The 19,888-nt window shown below is 41.7% G+C and overlaps 1 protein-coding gene across 1 annotated transcript; it reads right to left on the bottom strand.

Annotated features, from left to right (window-relative positions):
• Window positions 1-1,851: 1,851 nt before the first annotated feature.
• Window positions 1,852-15,080, bottom strand: Cct8 (chaperonin containing TCP1 subunit 8). Its single transcript, XM_042676914.1, has 15 exons — window positions 14,943-15,080; window positions 13,788-13,878; window positions 13,081-13,160; window positions 10,927-11,076; window positions 10,328-10,508; window positions 10,167-10,228; window positions 9,305-9,442; window positions 7,510-7,688; window positions 6,732-6,798; window positions 6,572-6,659; window positions 6,376-6,491; window positions 5,332-5,403; window positions 5,086-5,250; window positions 3,859-3,978; window positions 1,852-2,055 (listed from the first exon to the last, which is right to left on the bottom strand). Exons 1-15 carry the CDS (start codon window positions 15,000-15,002, stop codon window positions 1,978-1,980), a joined length of 1,647 nt encoding a protein of 548 aa, XP_042532848.1. The 5' UTR covers window positions 15,003-15,080; the 3' UTR covers window positions 1,852-1,977.
• Window positions 15,081-19,888: the final 4,808 nt, after the last annotated feature.

Here is a 19,888-nt window from a genome sequence, read left to right as displayed (position 1 = left end):
CAAAAGTTCTCTGCTAGTATCTGACAAGCCAATGGTTGGTATTTCCTTTGCTGTACTGATAAGCATTCCAACCATTGAATGGGTCTTAGATGTTTGTAACAGTAGGATCTGAACTCAGGCTTCTTGCTTGCTAGGCAGGCACTATCCCTTGAGCCAGCCACTCCAGACTTTTCGGTATTTCACAAGGGTCTGGTTTCATTCCTCAAAGGACCTTGACTATGATCCCTTCTGCCTACTATGTCACTAGGATTACAATCTTGAGCCACTAACTAGCTAACAATTCTATTTAATAGGGCTGGGAAGGTGGCTCAGTGGTAGAGTGCTTGCCTTGCATGCATGAGGCCTTAGGTTCCATTCCCCAGCACCACATAAGCAAAAAGAAAAAAAGCTGGGAGTGGCACTGTGTCAAGTGGTAGTGCACTAGCCTTGAGCTGAAGAGCTGAGGGACAGCGCCCAGGCCCAGAGTTCAGGCCCCACGACCGGACCCCCCCCCCACCCAAAAAAAAAATCTACTTAATAAATTCAGAGTATTATGTTACAAGGCTAACCTGAGTAGAATTCTAGAAACCCTTACTCAATCCCTAGCTGGGAACAGTGATATACAACTACCATCCTAGCTTTGTGGGAAGCTGAGATTGGAATGGTCAGCCAGGGCAGCAGAACTCACCAGTCTTAGTAGATGCTGGACATTGTAGTGTGTGTTGTTCTAGCACCAGAAAAGCAGATTGGTTTCAACTGAGGCATGTGCCCAGGCAAAAAGCAAGATCCTATCTCAAAAATATGCACATCTCAGCAGTAGAGGATGGGCCTAGCGAGCAGAGGATTTAAATTTAAACCTTTATTGCCAACCAAAAACAAAAAATCCTAAAAATTAACTGTCCAAGAACAAATGAACTCATTACCTGACTTGGAAAAAAAAGTAACCCCACTGGGCACCCATGGCACACGCCTGTAATCCTTGCTACTCAGGAGGCTGAGATCTGAGGATTATGGTTTAAAGCCAGCCCAGGGAAGCTGAAGAGTTGAGGGACAGCGCCCAGGCTGAGTTCAAGCCCCAGGACTGACAAAAAAAAAAAGGAACTCCTCTGTATTATTTTTTTTGTCTGTTGTGGGTCTTAAAACTTGGGGCCTAGGTGCTGTCCCTGAGCTCAAGATTAATGTTCTACCACTTTAAGCTACAGCACCACTTCCGGATTTTGAGTGGTTAGAGCAAAGAGTCTCATGGGCTTCAAACCATGATCCTCAGATCTCAACCTCCTAAGCAGCTAAGATTACAGGCATGAGCCACAGGTACCTTGATTGTGTACCAGCTTTATAGTAGAAAAAAAAAAATCCAAGCTAATTATTTCTAAAATTCTTTGAAGATCAAAGGTTTCAAACACTATTTTACATGGCTGTATGAGTATCAAAAATTTTACTTTTTACATTTTCATTTACTTTTTTCAGTTCTCTCTGATCTTAAGATATGTACATTTGAGAGGTATATTTTTATCTCTTCTACTTTGCCACTACAATTTCTCCCACTGGATCTGGTCATCCCCAAGTCTCAAGATTTCCAGAACTGTGAAAAAACACTGGAAATCTAGTCTAGGTTCTGGCACTTTTCCCACTAATGGCCAAGACAGGAAACATTTTGGGTGCATTTGCTTGCTCACACAGATACTTAAGCCTGGCATTCCCTTGCAGAAAGCAGCCACTGACAATGTCACTATATATGGCTAAGTGTTCCAGCAACATTATTTACAAATACAGACAGGACTGACACATGGGAAACAGACCTCTAATTAACAAAATAACCTGCCTTAAGTCCCATAGCTAATGTGAGTAATAAGCTTGAAGCAGGTCACTCAGTAAGGCTTTAATTGTAACGTTTATTCAGCTGAGGATATAAACACAACATTTCTTAATTTAAGGTAAGAAAACAGGCAATTCCTACACTACGATTATAACCTTCACCTACAGTAAAAATGAAGCCATTCAATCATTTTGGTCATCATCCCAATCTTTCTTCCCACTTGGAGGCTTGGGCCCACCAGCTGGTTTTGCCATGATAATCTGCGTAACAATAGAAAACCACAGAAGTAGGCTTAGAAGCTCAATCTCTAGAATGAACATTTTTTTACTAGCCTGATTTAAGACGAAGGATCACCTCAACATGAGCAATTTATTATGTAATGCATTCAAAACACTACAGCACAAGGTTTGCTAGACTCCTTATTAGAAACTAAACACCACTTCCAAGTATGAGGTTTCCTACTTTTTGTGAAAACCAGCAACAAAATCCACACAGATTAATGAGAAACATTTCAAGACATGCATGTTGGTAACTCAGTAAGTTCAATGTCAAAATATTTGCATGCATTTCTGGTTAAGTCAGTGTGGCACCTGATTTGCTATTTAAACATGAAGTTCATCTTGCCAACCATCTTTATCCCAGTTTCCTTGTGGCTTAGGAGGTTTAGGTCCACCTGCCAGTTTTGCCATTATTATCTAAAGTAGTTGATAAATACAAAGCTTACTGCTATGGTTTCTAGTTCCTTTGGTAAACTAGTCAAACAGCAGGAAGGGCTTATTTATGAAACCAAGTACTCAGTTCCCTTAGTAACTTCAGTCTCTCTTTAGGGTATCTCACAGGTGCTAACTTGACACAGTATAGCACTCCCCCTCCTCCCTCAAGCATGGGGCTTGAAACTTGAGGCCTTGGCACTGTCCCTGAGCTTTTCTGCTCAAGACTAATGCTCTTTCACTTCAAGGCATAGCTCCACTTCTAGCTTTTTGGTGGTTAATTGGAGGTTAAGCTCTCATAGGGACTTTTCTGCCCAGGCTGGCTTTGAATCATGATCCTCAGACCTCAGCTTCCTATGTATTTAGTATGATAGATGTGAGCCACCGGCTCATGACTGAAATTTATTTTTAAGCAATCACAGCAATCTCTTCTAACACATCTGGTACACACACCTCCAGTACTTTTTCTTTTTACATTACTGGTGGTACTTGGGATCCAAACTAAGCTTACATGTGCTAGGCAAGTTGTCAGCCTATCCCTCTACTTCTTTCTAGTAAGTTAATACTGAACAATAATTCCATTTCTGGTCAGTAAAGTTCTCCCTTACCCACAAAGTTTGTTTTACTCTAAAACTGACACTTAAGTGCTTAGAAATAAGTCTTCTGATTTTCATGGAGAACTTCTTCAGTTTAATTTGGCCAAATTTTCACTTTGTCGATATATATTATACCTCAAGCAATTAGGTATAAACAGTTCATTGTCTAATAATTTCATCTAGTTTTGTGAACAAATGCATTTAACTTTACTAAAAATAGTGAGTTCTAAGTACCAAGAATAGCCTTCACTATAAATAATGCAAAAAGGTAGGCATCATATGATCATAAAACTAAAGATTTGTCAGTACTGAAACAATACATCATAACAGAAAAATTAAATGCTTAGGTCCTCCTCACTTCCGTGAGCAAGAGATTTCATTTTCCTTAAGGTTTGTACCTACAATATCTACTTAGTAGATGTTTCCTTATTTTCCCATATCAATATCACATATTAGAGCTTACTATCTATAGAGAATTTGTATATAGGTATTCCAAAGCTAGAGAACTCAATCAATGAAATTTCTTCTTACACTTTGCCAAATGAAAATTAGCAAATGTTTCTTTTACTGGACTTTCATTTTAAACCGTGTGTGTTAACACATGCAATACAACTTATAATTGGAGGGCCACTTTAACATCTCTAGATGTAATACTCCTTTCATTATAATCAGCATTATTACATTCTACTTCTGAGTACACTATTAAACCATAAATCAATTATTATTTTTAATGTGCAGAATTTAACTTTTCACTCACCTGATCCACTCTAAGTACAGTGACTGCAGCATTAGTGGCCAATTTAATAGCCCAGTATTTGCCCAGGTAAGTATCTAAGATCCCAGCTTCCAACATGTCTTTTACAGCAGGAACTTCAGCCTGTCAACACAAAACAATTCCATTCCTTCATTACAAACAAAATCTAGCCAGGGGGCAGTGGCTGCTCACACCTGCAGGACTTAGGAAGCCGAAATCTGAGGATCCAGATCTGAAGCCAGATCAAACACAAAAAGTCCATGAGACTCTTTATCTTAAATTAATAAGCAAAAAGCTTGAAATGAAATTGTGGTTCATGGATAGTGCCAGCCTTAGGGGGAATAGCCAAGGGAGAATTCCAGGCCAAGTTCTAGTCCCTACAGTGGCACATAGAAACACAAAATGTACCCCCCTCCCCCACAAAATGTAACAAATCATAAACACCAAAAATCTTTTTTGGCACTTAGTGTGGGTTTGAACTCAAGTCTTGTGCTTGCTATGCAGACAACTTTACCATCTGAGCCATCTCCAGCTTTTTTGCTGTTATCTTTGAGGCAGGCTCTTGCCTTATGTCTGGGATGACCAAGACTAAGACCTTCCTATTTATGCTTTCTGCATTGCTGAGATGACAATGTACACCACCAGACCCAGCTTTTTACTGGTTGAGATGGGGTCATTAACTTTTTGCCCAGGTTGCCCATAACCCTCCTGAACTCAACTAAGCTTGGAAGTATGAAGTACCAGACTAGACTTCATTTAAAAAAAATTTCATGTGGAAATACATATACTCAGAAACAAAAAATTTACGTGGTTCCTAAAAACAGACAAGGGATCTCTATAAAAGGCTTTCATTCATACCAGGAGAACCAAATAAATTAAGAACTATTAAGTAATCAACTGCTCCTAAACCAATCTATTTTTTTGGTATACTCGTCTTAGGGCTTGAATTCAGGGCCTGGACACTGTCTTGAATATTGCACTCCAGGCTGGCACTCTACTACTTGTGTGACAGTTATACACACTTTCAACTTTTTGGTGGTTAGTCTCATGGACTTTCCTCCCTGGGCTGGCTTTGAACAGTGTTTCTCAGATCTCAGTCTCTTAAGTACCTAGGATTACAGCAGGCTCCTAGCCATAGCTACCTGTTGACTTTTACATATAATGCGGTCTTTATTTTTAATTATTAATTCACAAAACAAAGCAATTTAAGTTCACTATTTTTTCAAATACCTCAATATCTATTCCAACATTTTTATTTCCTTCTTGGTGCACTGCATAAAGTTTAGAGATGACTTCATTGGCCTTAACTCCAGAGTTTTCTGCCAGTGCCCGTGGAATAGCTTCAAATGCTTCAGCAAACTTCTTAATGGCATATTGTTCAAGTCCAGGACATGTCTAAAACAAAATGGGCTTATTACTGTATTTTATTCAAGAAAAGTTTCAAAATAAAGGCAATTTATTCAGAAAAAGCTATACCTCTCCATATGATGTTATTTGTTTAGCCAATTCAATTTCTGTTGCTCCACCTCCAGGTACAAGACGTTTATCCTATGAAGTTGTTAAATCGAAACAACAAAGTTGTTAAAGAGAAACAACAATCAAAGGTCATTAAGAGACTGTGCAATTCTATCTGAAAGATTTCTATATTCCTTCAGACTGGAGTTTTAATTTTAATCAGGTGTTACTATTCAAGCTCTCATAAACTAACAAAGGTCATTAAGAGACAGTGTGCAATTCTATCTTTTCAGATTCAGGAGTTTTAATTTTAATCAGGTGTTACTACTCAAACTCTCATTATAAACTTGGGGTCTGATGTAAGGGAAAAAAGACCAATATGAAGAATGATAACAGCCTGGATTTCTCACAGGCACTATCAGATAAAGGATAAAGAACAGTGCTTTAGTAGTACTTTAGGTAACAATCAAAATCAACCATAAAGGTTCCTTCAAAACTGGGAAGGGATTGTGGGTGGGGAGGGAGGATGGGAGGACAGGGATGGTAAGAAAAAATAAATTAAAAATAAATTAAAAAAACAGGGATGGGGAACATCTGGCTTGACAATGCATCATGATCTGATGTAAAATGGAATATATATGTTTCTCATATGCTTTCTGTAAGCTACTTGTACTGATCATTTTTGGAAGCTGTCTGATTCACCAGCAACTTACACGGAAACATTAGATAAAGTTGGGGGCTGAGAATGTGGTTTAGTCATGGAGTGTTTGCCTAGCACGCGTGAAGCCAAGTCCTGAGTTCAATTCCTTGGTACTACATAAACAGAAAAAGCTGGAAGTGGCACTGTAGCAGCTCAAGTGGTAGAGTGCAAGCCTTGAGCAAAAGCTCAGGGACAGTGCCCAGGCCCTGGGGCCAACCCTGAGGACTGGCAAAAAAACTGGTAAAGAAAGGAAGGCAGACAAAGTGGTTTGCTTCATATATACTACTCATTTTGAATTCCTGTTTAGGAAGCTAGCAACTGTGTAAGACAGTGAAAGTTTACTAAATATAATTGCTAATACAGACCCTTGTGAGAACTTTGAAAGTATTTACACCATCATCCACTGCTCTTTCAATATCATCCATCAGATTGTCTGTAGAACCTCGAAGAACTAAGGTAGAAATGGCACCATCTTCTTTTTCTGTGAGTAAATATGTTTGTAGATTAAATAAAGAAAACATTTCCCAAGTATAACAGAAACATTTTACCAACAATACATACCATGTTTAAAAACCACCACCTGTGTATCTCCAACTTCTGAAAGGTAAACACTGTCACAATGTCCCATTTCTTCAAGGACAGGAGGAGTCTGTAAGAAAGTGACTACTGTAATAAAAATTCATAGAGGCTCAGATGTCTTATAATATTTTCTAATACATACCAATCTAGGAAGAGCTGTTGCACCAACTGTTTTACACAGTCTTCGGAGATCCCACTTTGAGTTAAGCCTTAAAAAAAACAACATCTTAGAAGTCAATTCTATCATATAGCATTATAGAGATTAAGTAGAAAACCACACCATTCAACATTCCTTCAACTCTGACTCAAGTTTAGAACACACCTAGATGACACTGAGTTCTGAGGCTAAGACAATTTTTCTGGCTCTATGAATGAGTCCATCTAGCCAGCACTGGCCACATCTTAAGTCCATTTATAGCATTATTCTACAAGTAAATCTCTAGGGACTTAAGAGTGCTACAGTACCAGAGAACTGGTGTATTTATAGAACACTCTCACTTTACTTTGTAGAATCATAATTTCCGAGTAAGAGTACTGATTTACTGAACACATAAAACTTAAAAAGGTACCAGATCACGTGAGGTAGACGTAAGTTGTCTGTCTAGTGCCCATAAAAGTGTTCACAGATTAAAAGGCACCTTTCTAACTTTACACACTATAGACCCAACAGGCAATTCACTAGGCTTTTATCTGATCTTTTGAAAATGCTTTGTGCCTGCAATGCTTTTATATCTCACAGCTTAAACATACATAAGGTTTCTCAGAGGCATTTTCCTATCACTCTAGAGTTAGTCCTTTTGCTGTCTGATCTAATATCTTACATGACCCTTCTACTGTTGTCCCATCAGTTTGTTGAATTTATTTAGTGCTTCAATACTTAAAAAACACTTCCAGTACAGTTAGTAAAATGAACATCTTACCTCACCAACATGATATTATATTTGTTTGCATAATGGAGAGCCATATCAGCGACTTTGCCACCTGTTACTATGACATTTGCACCAGTATCTGCGATAGCTTTGACTTGTGCATCCATGAGATTTTCTTCACCTTTACTAAAATTCATCAATTCTTCAGCAGTCTTTATTAATACTGTTCCCTGGTAAAACAAAACACTTTCTTTAAAACTAGGTTAGTGTTTGAAGTTGTAAGATAGTTTTATTGATAAAATTAAGGATCTGGGAGAAACAAAAGTTTGCATGTATTATGAAGCAGAATAAAAAAGTGACATAAGTTATATTTTTTGCTGCTAAGGTATCTCATCTCCGAACAGATGAATTTGCTCTTTGACAGAAACTAGGAAAAAAAGCTGGAAAACTTATTTTACGCATTTCAGGCAAGGATCTATGTGGCTTTTGTCTTTCACAAAAACAAGGTAGCATCATCAAAACAGCTACTTTGTGGTCTTCTAATTTTTCCTAAAATGTGGACTAAACAATCACTCATGTCCCCAGTGCTTCAAGATGTTCAAAATCAACAACTGGACCAGGGATGAATGGTTCATGCCTATAATCCTAGCTACTTAGGAGGCTGAGACTTAGAATATTGTGGTTCAAAGCCAGCAATGGAGAAAAGTCTGAAAAAATTCTATCGCCAACTAACCAGCAAAATGTCACACATTGTACAAACGTTAAGAGTGACAACTTAGCAAGAAAGCTGGGTAAGAGTGCAAAGCTCTTCAAGCCCCAATCTTGTACCACACACACACACACAACCTAACAATTTGGATTTCAGGAATTATGCTGATGAGGGAGGCCTAGTTCAGTTGGCAGAGCACTAGCCAATCAGCAAGCAGAGAGAGCTCAAGTCCCAGTCCTATTAAAAAAAAAACATGCCACCGGGCGCTGGCGGCTCACGCCTGTAATCCTAGCTACTCAGGAGGCTGAGATCTGAGGATCACGGTTCAAAGCCAGCCTGGGCAGGAAAGTCCATGAGGCTCTTATCTCCAATAAACCACTAGAAAACCAGAAGTGGCATTGTGGCTCAAACGGTAGAGCACTCTCCTTGAGCTGAAGAGCTGAGGGACAGCGCCCAAGCCCAGAGTTCAAGCCCCACGACCAACCAAAAAACAAAAAAAGCCTACCATACACAGAATGTGTATTTTTTCTCTTAATTGCTAAATGTTGACTGAGCCCAGTTTATCAATAATACACCACATTGATATTTCCAGTTTTGTATTTAGTAGTTGAATTAGATATTAAAAATATAAATGTGGAGCTGGGAAGGTGGCTCAGTGGTAGAGCGCTTGCCTTACATGCCTGAGGCCCTGGGTTCAATTCCTCAGCGCCACATAAGCAAAAAGAAAAAAGCCAGAAGTGGCGCTGTGGCTCAAGTGGTAGAACGCTAGCCTTGAGCTGAAGAACTGAAGGACAGCGCCCAGGCCCAGAGTTCAGGCCCCAGGACGGGACCCAAAAATAAATAAATAAAATAAAAATATAAATGTGAGTCCAGCACCAGTGACTCATACCTATAATAGCTAATTCAGGAGGCTAAGATCTGAAATTCCCAGTTTGAAGCAGGCCAAGGGAAAATTCTTATCTCCAATTAACCATCAAAAAAAAGTTTATCTGTGAGTCAAGTGATAGAGTGCTAGGAATGCTAGCTTTGAGCATAAAAGCTCAGGGACATCGCCCAGGTTCTGAATTCAAGCCCCAGGACTAGCACCAGAAATGAAGCAACCCAAATGCTTACTTGTAATGTTTGAAGTCTACATACCTTAGTCTCTGTTATCATACCATCAAAAGGACAAGAGTACACTGCTATTTTTGCATCTTTGACAGAGGTTACATCACCTTCAGTCTCCTTCTTAAAAACCATACCATGCAACACTGAAGAGGAATAGATACCAGAGCCCTAAGGAGGTAACACCAATATCATTAGGGATTGGTACTTCTGTATATCCAAAAACATATTTTTCCAAAATAAGAACACCGAGCCTTGGGGAGGATGATAAACAAAAACCATCCAGTTCAAGTTAGGAATTACAGTGGAAGTGAACCACTGGGAAACATTGTGCCATTTATTCATTTAATGACCAAATATTTGGAGCAATTGTATTTGGCTAAATTGTCAATACTGGAAACAGAACAAAGCAAATATTCTGCTCTTACAAGTCTGAAACTTACGGGGGGGAAGGCAAGAAATAAATGTATACAGAAAAAAATACATACAACACATATCTACCTATACACATCTCCTATGTTTTTATATGTAAATATACATATATAAATACATATATACTTCTGCAAACCAGATTCAACTACACTATTAGGTCAACGTACAACATCACATCAATTACACTTTACCATATAAAACTTAAAAATGTCACCAAAACCACATTTTAGTATTCTAGTTAATATTACATTGTGGAATTTGTTATTACACAGCAAGAAGTCAACTTCCATCCCATATACAAAAAACGCAAAAAAGTACTTAAGTCATAAGATAAAATTTAGGTTTTGATCAACTTTTCCTTTTTACGAAATAGAATGGACCTTGGACTGGGGATAAAGATCAATGGTAGGCAGGCATGAGGCCTGGGTTCTACCTTCAGGATCATCAAAAGAAACCTACTTACCAGAATTTTACACACTCTGATGTTATCAACATTGAAATTGCCAGAATCAGGAAAAATAGATACTGTTGAGGAAATGAAACATATCAAAATATATTGTGAGACAATAGAGAAACTAAAGGTATTGTAACTTCAGATTTTTTCATTTAGTGATATTTACTTACCACATGCCTGAGCAATAAGCTTGGCCAAAAAGGCTTCGTTGCCATACTGTTTGCTCATTATGGAGGTACGAAGCAGAGATGACACTTCATCAGCATCCCGAAGGTTTTTTGCAGAACAACATACTAAATCGGGAAGAATTTCATGGGCTTTTCTGCAGGCTATTTCATAACCCTCTATGACCTGAATGTCAAGAGCCAAACATTTCTTTAAATGACATAATTTTGACATGAGTTAAAAGTAACTTACTTTAGTAACTCAGTGGATGTGGACATTTATTTTCATTGTAAGATTGGCAAAAGTATACCTGCAGAATGGCAAATGGCTCTGCAAATGGCAGAGCCTAGTGGTTATGAGTATAGACTTTGGTGACAAAGTCAAATTCGAATCCTGACACCACCACTTACTAGCTGTAAGATCTTGGGCAAGATTTTTCTGTTTTCACTTGAAATAACAGACCTCACTACAGGACTCTTCATGATAAGACCAAATGTAAAGTACACGTACTACAATGCCTGAGCAGAGAGCAAGTTGTCCAGTAAAATGATCCTAAACTTTAAGTAGTATATATGAAGACAAGAATAATAAAGTGATCACTTACTTCTGAAACTGACAAGCCAATCCTCAGAAGTTCTTCAGCTAATTCCAGAAGTGCTCCAGCAAATACCAGAACAAAGTTCGTCCCATCTCCAACCTCTTGCTCTTGCATATGAGAAGCCATTACAATCATTTTGGCAGCAGGATGCTGTACCTGTCATAAAAGGGAATACACCAAGTGAAAAAAACTGCTACTTACAAAGTAACATAAAATCCTTCATGTTCACTTCTTCTAGGTACACCTTCATTTGACAGCCATCTAGGATACCTAGTACCCTAATGTGGTTCAGTAGCATATCACTGAGTTTAAATTTACATCCAAACCACTAAACCCAGACATTTGAAACAGACATTACTTAACTTGGTTAAGAGACTCAGTATCAATTTCGCTAGTTTTTCAGACTCATGATGTAGTTCAGGCTTGATTTAAATTGTCTTCCTGTCTCTTTATCCCTAGTATTAGGATTATAGGTGTACCATCCTGCCCAGCTACAAGGTAAAGTTGTAGTATTCCTAAGGATTAAACTTCGGAAAATTTCCCGAGGCTAAACATATCCTTCTATTACAAGAAAACTAGGTAATTGGTTATGTGTACCTAAGCACCAGACCTTCTTAACCAGCCTGGTACCATCTATTTTATAAACTCTAACATCAAAATTGAAGCTGAAGGGCTGGGAAGGTGGCTCAGTGGTAGAGCACTTGCCTTGCATGCATGAGGCCCTGGGTTTGATTCCTCAGCACCACATAAGCAAAAAGAAAGCAAAAAGAAAAAAAGCCGGAAGTGATGCTGGCTCAAGTGATAGAGTGCTAGCCTTGAGCTGAAGAGCTGAGGGACAGTACCCAGGCCCAGAGTTCAGGCCCCACGACCGGACCCAAAAAAAGAAAAAGAAAAATTGAAGCTGAAGAAAGCAAAATTCCATCAGAGTAAACAAAACCCACAATTGGGGTGGGGGGAAGAACAGAGGACTGAAGTCAGGGCCTGGCACTACCCTTCTGCTTCTTTTTTCAAGGATAGTGAGGCTCTATCATTTGAGCCACACCTCCACTTCTGACTTTGTTCTGGTAGTTTATTGTAGACTTTCATGCAATCCTCAGAGCTCAGCCTCCTGAGTACCTAGGATTTAAGGTATGAGCCATTGGTGCCAGGCAAAAACCAGTCCTGGGGCTTGAGCTCAGGGCCTGGGCACTGCCCCTGAGGTTCTTTTGCTCAAGGCTAACACTCTATCTCTTGAGCAACAGTACCACTTCTGGCCTTTCATGTTTATGTGGTATTGAGGAATCAAACCCAGGACTTCATGCATGCTAGGCAAGCACTCTATCACTGAGACACATTCCCAGCCCCAAACTCACAATTTTTAAATTAACTACTTCTGTATTACTGTATAATTTACTCAGTGCCACTGTATAAAATGAGACAAATATCTAAAGCCAAGCACCAATGGTACATGCCTATAATCCTAGCTACTGAAAAAGCTGAGATCTAACAAAGAAATTCAAAACCAGCCTGTGCAGGGAAGCTTGTGCAACTCTTATTTCCAATTAACCAGCAAAAAGATGGAAGTGGTGCTCTTACTCAAGCACTAGTCTACCACTCAAGGACAGCACTCAAGTCTTGAGTTCAAGCTCCAAGACTGACACAAAAACAAATCAATTTGGGCACTTGCCTTGCATGTCTGAGGCCCTGGGTTCGATTCCTCAGCACCACTTAAGCAAAAAGAAAATGCCGGAAGTGGCGCTGTGGCTCAAGTGGTTGAGCACTAGCCTTGAGCTGAAGAGCTCAGGGACAGTGCCCAGGCCCAGAGTTCAGACCCCACAACCGGACCCAAAAAAAAAAAAAAAAAAATCAATTTGATATTATTAGCAAATACATTTTATTACAATCAACTCCTGCATGAAGAACTTAAGAGAACTGAATAGCTAAAACATTAAACCTAAGGCCACTTTGTTGGGGGAAAACCAGTCCTTTGCTATTTAACCTGAAATAAGTATTGAACATTTCTTGGATTTGAAAAGAAAACTTGGAAGTGGCACTGTGGCTCAAGTGGTAGAGCGCTTGCCTTTTGCTGAAGAGCTGAGGGACAGCACCCAGGCCCAAAGTTCAAACCCCATGACCACTCCCCCCTCCGCCCCCCAAAAAAAGCAGTGAGAAGTAACTTACTTCCAGCTCTCTTAAAATAGTTGCTGCATCATTTGTCACAAACAATTTCTCCAGATGATTTATAACCATTTTGTTCATTCCTTAGAAAAGGGAGAAAATGATCCACTAATAAAAAGTATACATTTGTATTTTATTTCTTACAACAGTATTATAAATACTTGTAACCACCTATTTTTCAGATCTATTTCACACCCCTTGGGCTTCTCGTGTTCACACATCCACGTTACTTTTCATTCTAATCTCTTATGTGTATTAGCGACATAATGCCAGATCTTGTAACATTTCTGCTGGTTTCTATGCAGTTTGCAACTTAATAACAAGAAATATCAAAATATAGCATATATACACATACAAACCCAAAAATAATGTACTAGACAAATTTTATTCCACAAATCTGTACTTTAAAACCAACTATTGGTTGAAGACGTTATAAGGAGTGTCTCTGTTCAGTGTCATTTTTTTTTTTTTTTTTTTACAAAAATTGTTTAGCCTTTGTCCTAATGAATATTAAATACGCCAACAGTGTTATTTTGTCTTCTCAATAGGCTAAAAATTAACTTAACTATTTCTGTAGAGTGGCTGGTTAAAAAGCAGAGCACACTGGTATACACTTTCAAAATCATATACCCTCAAAATCTGTACAGGAAAAAAAAAAGCTAATATACAATTTTTACTCTAGGTTTTAAAACCACGAATGTGGCAATTACCATTGGGTCCATAGGCAGTACGAGTAGTCTGGGAAAGCTCCTTGCAAGCTTGAATATTTCTATACACAGCTTCTTCTAATCCTGAAAAATGCTGCAACACAGGGCAAGGAAACAAGAGTTTTCATTCGCTTGGATCTCCAAGGAAAAGATGGGCGGGGTGGGGCGTGACTCCAGCCGTAGTGTGCCCAGCCTAGCAGAGACACCAAGCCTGGGATTCTCACACCGCCAAGGGGGAGGAGGGTTGGAAAGCCCACAAGATTATAAAAATAAATAAATACGCGAGGCAAAATAAGACCCGGGGGAGGGGGGGGGGGGCTACAGTGCAGGTGTCAAGCTGGCTACGGTAGGCTGGGACCAGACCTCATTCAGACCGTCCTACGAGGGGCGCTGACTGGAGCGGCTAACCCGGGCCGGGAACCGGCGCTTCTCTCGGATCGCCGGCTCCCGGCCCCTCCCCGCAGGTCCCGCCATCCCCTCCGCCCTCGCCGCCCCGCCATGTCCTCCCCGCCATGCCCTCCGCCCTCCCCGCAGGTCCCGCCATCCCCTCCCCGCCATGCCCTCCGCCCTCGCCGCAGGTCCCGCCATCCCCTCCCCGCCATGCCCTCCGCCCTCCCCGCAGGTCCCGCCATACCCTCCGCCCTCCCCGCAGGTCCCGCCATGCCCTCCGCCCTCCCCGCAGGTCCCGCCATGCCCTCCGCCCTCCCCGCAGGTCCCGCCATGCCCTCCGCCCTCGCCGCAGGTCCCGCCATGCCCTCCCCGCCATGCCCTCCGCCCTCGCCGCAGGTCCCGCCATCCCCTCCCCGCCATGCCCTCCGCCCTCCCCGCAGGTCCCGCCATGTCCTCCCCGCCATGCCCTCCGCCCTCCCCGCAGGTCCCGCCATCCCCTCCGCCCTCGCCGCCCCGGCGTCCCCCGCGGAGAACTGCGTTTCCGCCCGGCTGGAAACCCGAGACCCGCAGGCCGGGCCCTTCCAGGTCGCCCCGATCCCCCAACAGAAACATCCGCGGTGGATCCGCGGCCCGGGCACCCCCTCCTTTTCTAGAATCTTCTCTTTCCCCAGGGCCGCACGACCGGCCCGTTCGTAGGCCATTCTGCCCTCCGGCTGCCGCCGACCCCATGCCGGCTCTCCCAGCCCGTCCTCTAGTCCCATCCCTTACTTTGGCTCCCTCCTTGAGCATCTGGGCAAAGCCCGGGGCCTTGGGGACGTGAAGCGCCATGGTTCCACTGCGGGTGCCGCGCACGCGCTCGCTAGCGAGGCCCGCCGGAAGCGAAGGGCGCGCACAGGCTTCTGGGAACGCCGCACGCCCCGGCGTCGCCGCACGCCCCACCCTCCCCGTCGCTCGCGACTCTCCAAGACGCATCGCGAGAACCGACTAGACGATCTCCGAACAGATCGAACGCACAGGCTGAGCGCGGAGCGCGCGCGGGTCTCCGGCGCGTCAGGAGGTCTCTTCACCGGCCTCGCTGACAGGCCTCGGAAGTCTGGGCGGGCCGGGTTTAGTTTTTTTTGGTGCCGTTTCTGGACCTGGAAACGCTTCCTAAACGTGTTTTCCATGTCCCTTTCCAGACGCAGCCGCCAGCCCCAGGGCAGGTACGCCTTGCCTCTCCCAGGCGGTGCAGCCACGCCTCCCCACCGACCCCGGCCGGGTCGGGTGCCGCGCCCTCGGGGGCGCGAAGGTGACCCTTGAAATCGGTAGCCGGGACCGCTACCTTGTAATGCGAGCTCCTCTGGGTTGCACTTACCTTCACTTTATGGAAGGGAATCTGCATGCACTCACCGTAAGTAACACCCGAGATCACAGAGACTAAATGATGAAGTTCTTCGAGGTTCTAGCCAGATCAGACTGATGGCACCGTGCGTCCTCTCTTACACTTCCTGGAAATACAAATTTCCTTTAACTCTCCCGGAATCTTACTCAAACCCGACTGCTGTGTTTCTGTATGAACACAAACACGTTGTTTTTAAAGAATAGTTTCACCATGAAAATAATCTACCCGTCTTGTATATAAAAAAAAAAACAAAAACATGGAAATGTTTTTAGTGGGTTCTTTTCTTTACATTGAGCTAGATTTAGTGTCCCTTAAAAAATGATCGGGAGGGGCTGGGAAGGTGGCTCAGTGGTAGAGTGCTTGCCTTGCATACTTGAGGCCCTGGGTTCGATTCCTCAGTACCACATAAGCAGAAAAGGCTGGCTGTGGCTCAAGTGGTAGAGTGCTAGCCTTGAGCTGAAGAGCTGAAGGACAGCACCCAAGCCCACAGTTGAGGCCCCACTACTGACAAAAAGAAAGAAATGATCAGGAGCCAGGCGCCTACAGCTCACACCTGTAATCCTAGTTACAACCCAGGCAGGAAAATATGTGAAACACTTATCTCCAATTAACTACCTAAAAGCTGGATGAGGAGCTGTGGCTCCATGTACAGCATTAGCCCTGAGTCGAAAAAGCGCAGTGACAGTCCCGAAGCCCTGAATCCAAAAGTAGGATGGAAGGTGAAAAGAAGAATGAAAAGGAAAGAGGAAAAGAAAAATCACTATCAGAAGTGTAAGCCTGTGCAGTAGCGATACGCTCCTGTAACGCCAGCTGCAGAAGAGAAGGCCATCTTGAGGATCAGCATTTGAGATCAGCCATGCAAACAGTTAGGACCACATGTCTTGAAAATGACTCAAATGATAGTTGCAGGCTTTGAGTTCAAACCCCATACCACCAAATTTTTAAAAAGAAGAAAAAGAAAATTACATATCAAGTAAATTGCCAGATACAATTTTTCCAATAAGCATTTGAAGTAATTGTGATAATGGTTTTATTTTTGTTTGTTTTTGCCCATCAAATCAAATGGTTTGTGAACCACGAAAGGGAAAGTCATAACACCATCTGTGGTTCTTTTGTCAGATAAGTCAGATAAGTATGCTTGAGCCACTAGACAGATAAGGAAGGAGGGAACTGACTCTATGCTAGTTGCCTTGTTTTTGTTTTGTGGCCTTTTCTAGCCGCCCTCCCCCTCCCCAGCTGAGAACTGAACTTGCTGTACACTTACCAGGCAAGTGCTCTTCCACAGAATTAAATCCCCAAACCCAAGACTCCATTCTATTCCTGCCCCCCATCCACAAATGGCCCATACCCTGGGAAAACAATTGGAGTAAACCAGGATAAGCAGAGGATCAAATGCAGGTATATGCCTTCATTCACCAGGCAAACTCTACACAGTAGCTATCAGGACAGCCCTCAGGTTCATGAGACCTACTACCCCACTCTAATTATTGGTTAAGACCCCAGTTCTCCATACCAGTCTTTATACAAACTACCTACCTCCCCCACTTTCCTAATAAATCACTCTGTCTTCCTATTCTTCCTGGTTCTTTTGCTGCACCTGGGGCCATGTCCTAACCTCAGGCATTATCCCCAAGAGCCCAACCTATCTGCCAACCACTTTTAATGGTTCTCAATATATCATCTAGGGACCACTGAGACTTTCCAAGGAACCATCTAGACAAAACTATTTTCATCATAATACAAGAAGCTTCATTGATAATTTTACTTTTTTTTTGGTCAGGCACTGGCAACTCATGCCTGTAATACTAGCTACTTAGGAGGCTGAGGTCTGAGGATTGTAGATGGAAGCCAGCCGGAAAGTCTGTGAGACTCTTATTTCCAATTAACTACCAAAAAAGCTGGAAGTAAGCAGTGGCGCTGTGGCTCAAGTGGTAGAGCGCTATCCTTGAGCTGAAGAGCTCAGGGATAGCACCCAGCCCCACAGCAGGGGGGGGGGGCGTTGGCTCAAATGGTAGAGCACAAAAGCCTTGAGCACAAAAGCTCAGGAAATTCCAGCCACTGGACCAGATAGATAGATAGATAGAAAATGTTACTTTCTATATCATACAATAATTGTACAAAGGGGGATTTCACTATGACATTTCCACATATGTATACAATATATCCTGATCAACCTCATCCCTTCTATGACTCTCCAATAAATTTTAGCAAATTTCATTGTACTAATTTCATACATGTAAACAGACTACTTTGAAATTTATTCCACTTCATCTTCTTTGTTAGTGTGTATTAATTATACAAAGGGGATTCACTGTATCTTTTTTCTCCCCCAACATTAAGACTTGAGTTCATTGTCTGACACTTTCACCAAAGGCTGTTGCTCAACTACATGAGCTATGCCTCCAGCCCTGTCATTTTTTAGAAAGTGGTTTTGGTCTTTTTTTTTTTTTTTTAACTTCTGGTTGTTCTACAGTTGAACTCAGGACCTTATATTAATAGGTAGGTACACTTGAGCCCACTCCTAGCTTTCCTTCCCCAGGTCTGTTATTGGAAACTTTTCCAGGGTAATTACAATGTGATCACCTTTATAATAGCAATAAAAATAATTAAAATGTGGAAAGCTTAAGAAGCCAGTTTTATTCCATTAAGCCACATTGAAAAGATGTGCGTCTGTGGATCATACCTGTAATCCTAGTCAGGAAGCTGAGATCTAAGGATCGTGTTTCAACACCTGGGCAAGAAAGTCCATAGCACTGTTTTTGAAAGAGATAGACCACTAGCCTTGAGCTCAAAAGTTCAGGTACAACACCTAGGCCCTGAGTTCAAATACCAAAAAAAAAAAAAAAAAAATGTTGCCCTTCTTATTAAAAATAGCTATTTTAGATAGGGAAGGTGGCTCAGTGGTAGAGTGCTTGCCTTTCATGCAGGAGGCCCTGGGTTCAGTTCCTCAGCACCACATAAGCAAAAAGAAAAAAGCCGGAAGTGGTGCTGTGGCTCCAGTGGTAGAGCGATAGTCTTGAGCTGAAGAGCTGAGGGACAGCGCCCAGGCCCAGAGTTCAGACCCCATGGCCGGACCTAAAAAAAAAAAAAACAAACTAATTTTTTTAAAAAAAAAGTGTGATGTTTATTTTTACAATATTTTTAAGTTGGGTCTGGGAAGGTGGCCTAGTGGTAGAGTGCTTGCCTCCATGCATGAGGTCCTGGGTTCGATTCCTCAGCACCACATAAACAAAACCAGAAGTGGTGCTGTGGCTCAAGTGGTAGAGTGCTTGCCTTGAGCACTCAGGGACAGCGCCCAGGCCCAGAGTTCAAGCCCCACGACTGACATAAACAAACATATATATATACACATACATACACATATACATATGTATATGTATATATATGTATATATTTAAGTTAATGTTTAGAGTAGAGACACACTTATAATCCTAATCCTATCTGGGCAGGAAAGCCCATGAGTCTTCTGCAGCGTACTTCCAAAAGGTCAGAAGTGAGTGGTAGCTCAAGTGATAGAGTGCTAGCCTTGAGCAAAAAAGCTTAGGGACAGTGCCCAACCCCTGAGTTCAAGCTCCAGGACCTGGACAGACAGACAGACACACACACACACACACACACACACACACACACACACACACACACACACACACACACGTGCGCGCATGCGTGCATGCACATTGTTTAGAAATTTATCAGATTTGTGCTGTAGTTCACATTTTAAAAATCTTTGAGAAATTCAATATAACAGTATATAAACATTCTGATACTGCAAAGTTTGACAACCACTCTATAGATCTGTCCTGGACAATAACAATACAAATTTTCTCACAAGCCGAAAACTTAAGTCAAAATCTATTCTAACTCAGAAAGGAGTATTACTTATAAAAGCAACTGACAAGAAACTGGAAAGGCTAAAACTGACACTTGAAGAAATCTGATTAATTAAAAATGATCATGAGGAAACCAATTTATAACTAGATACTGGAAAATTAGACTTAAAGACAAGACAATTTAAATGAATTTTCCCTGATAGTTTGTAATAAAATTGATCTCACATTAATTTCAATGAACAGGCCATGATGAGAATTAAAATCAGTTTAAATCTTCTGTGTGGCAATTTATTGAGGTACTAAATTGTTTTAATTAGCAAGGATAATAGTTTTTACATGAAAATTCAGAAATTTTGTGTAATTTATGTTAAAATATATTAATAATACCAGAGTCAAAATGTCAAGGAGAAAATTTCTACTATGTTCAAATAGAATATGTCTTATCCTAAAAGGAAGCCTCCCACAGATTTAAAAATAAGTTTTTTGGCAGTGTCAGGCTCTGT

The sequence above is a fragment of the Dipodomys spectabilis genome, unplaced genomic scaffold, assembly GCF_019054845.1.
Source record: "Dipodomys spectabilis isolate Male_0828 unplaced genomic scaffold, ASM1905484v1 ptg000032l, whole genome shotgun sequence".
Taxonomy (NCBI): domain Eukaryota; kingdom Metazoa; phylum Chordata; class Mammalia; order Rodentia; family Heteromyidae; genus Dipodomys; species Dipodomys spectabilis.
Note: the sequence above shows the minus strand (reverse complement) of the source record. Positions and strands in the feature narration are given on the sequence as shown.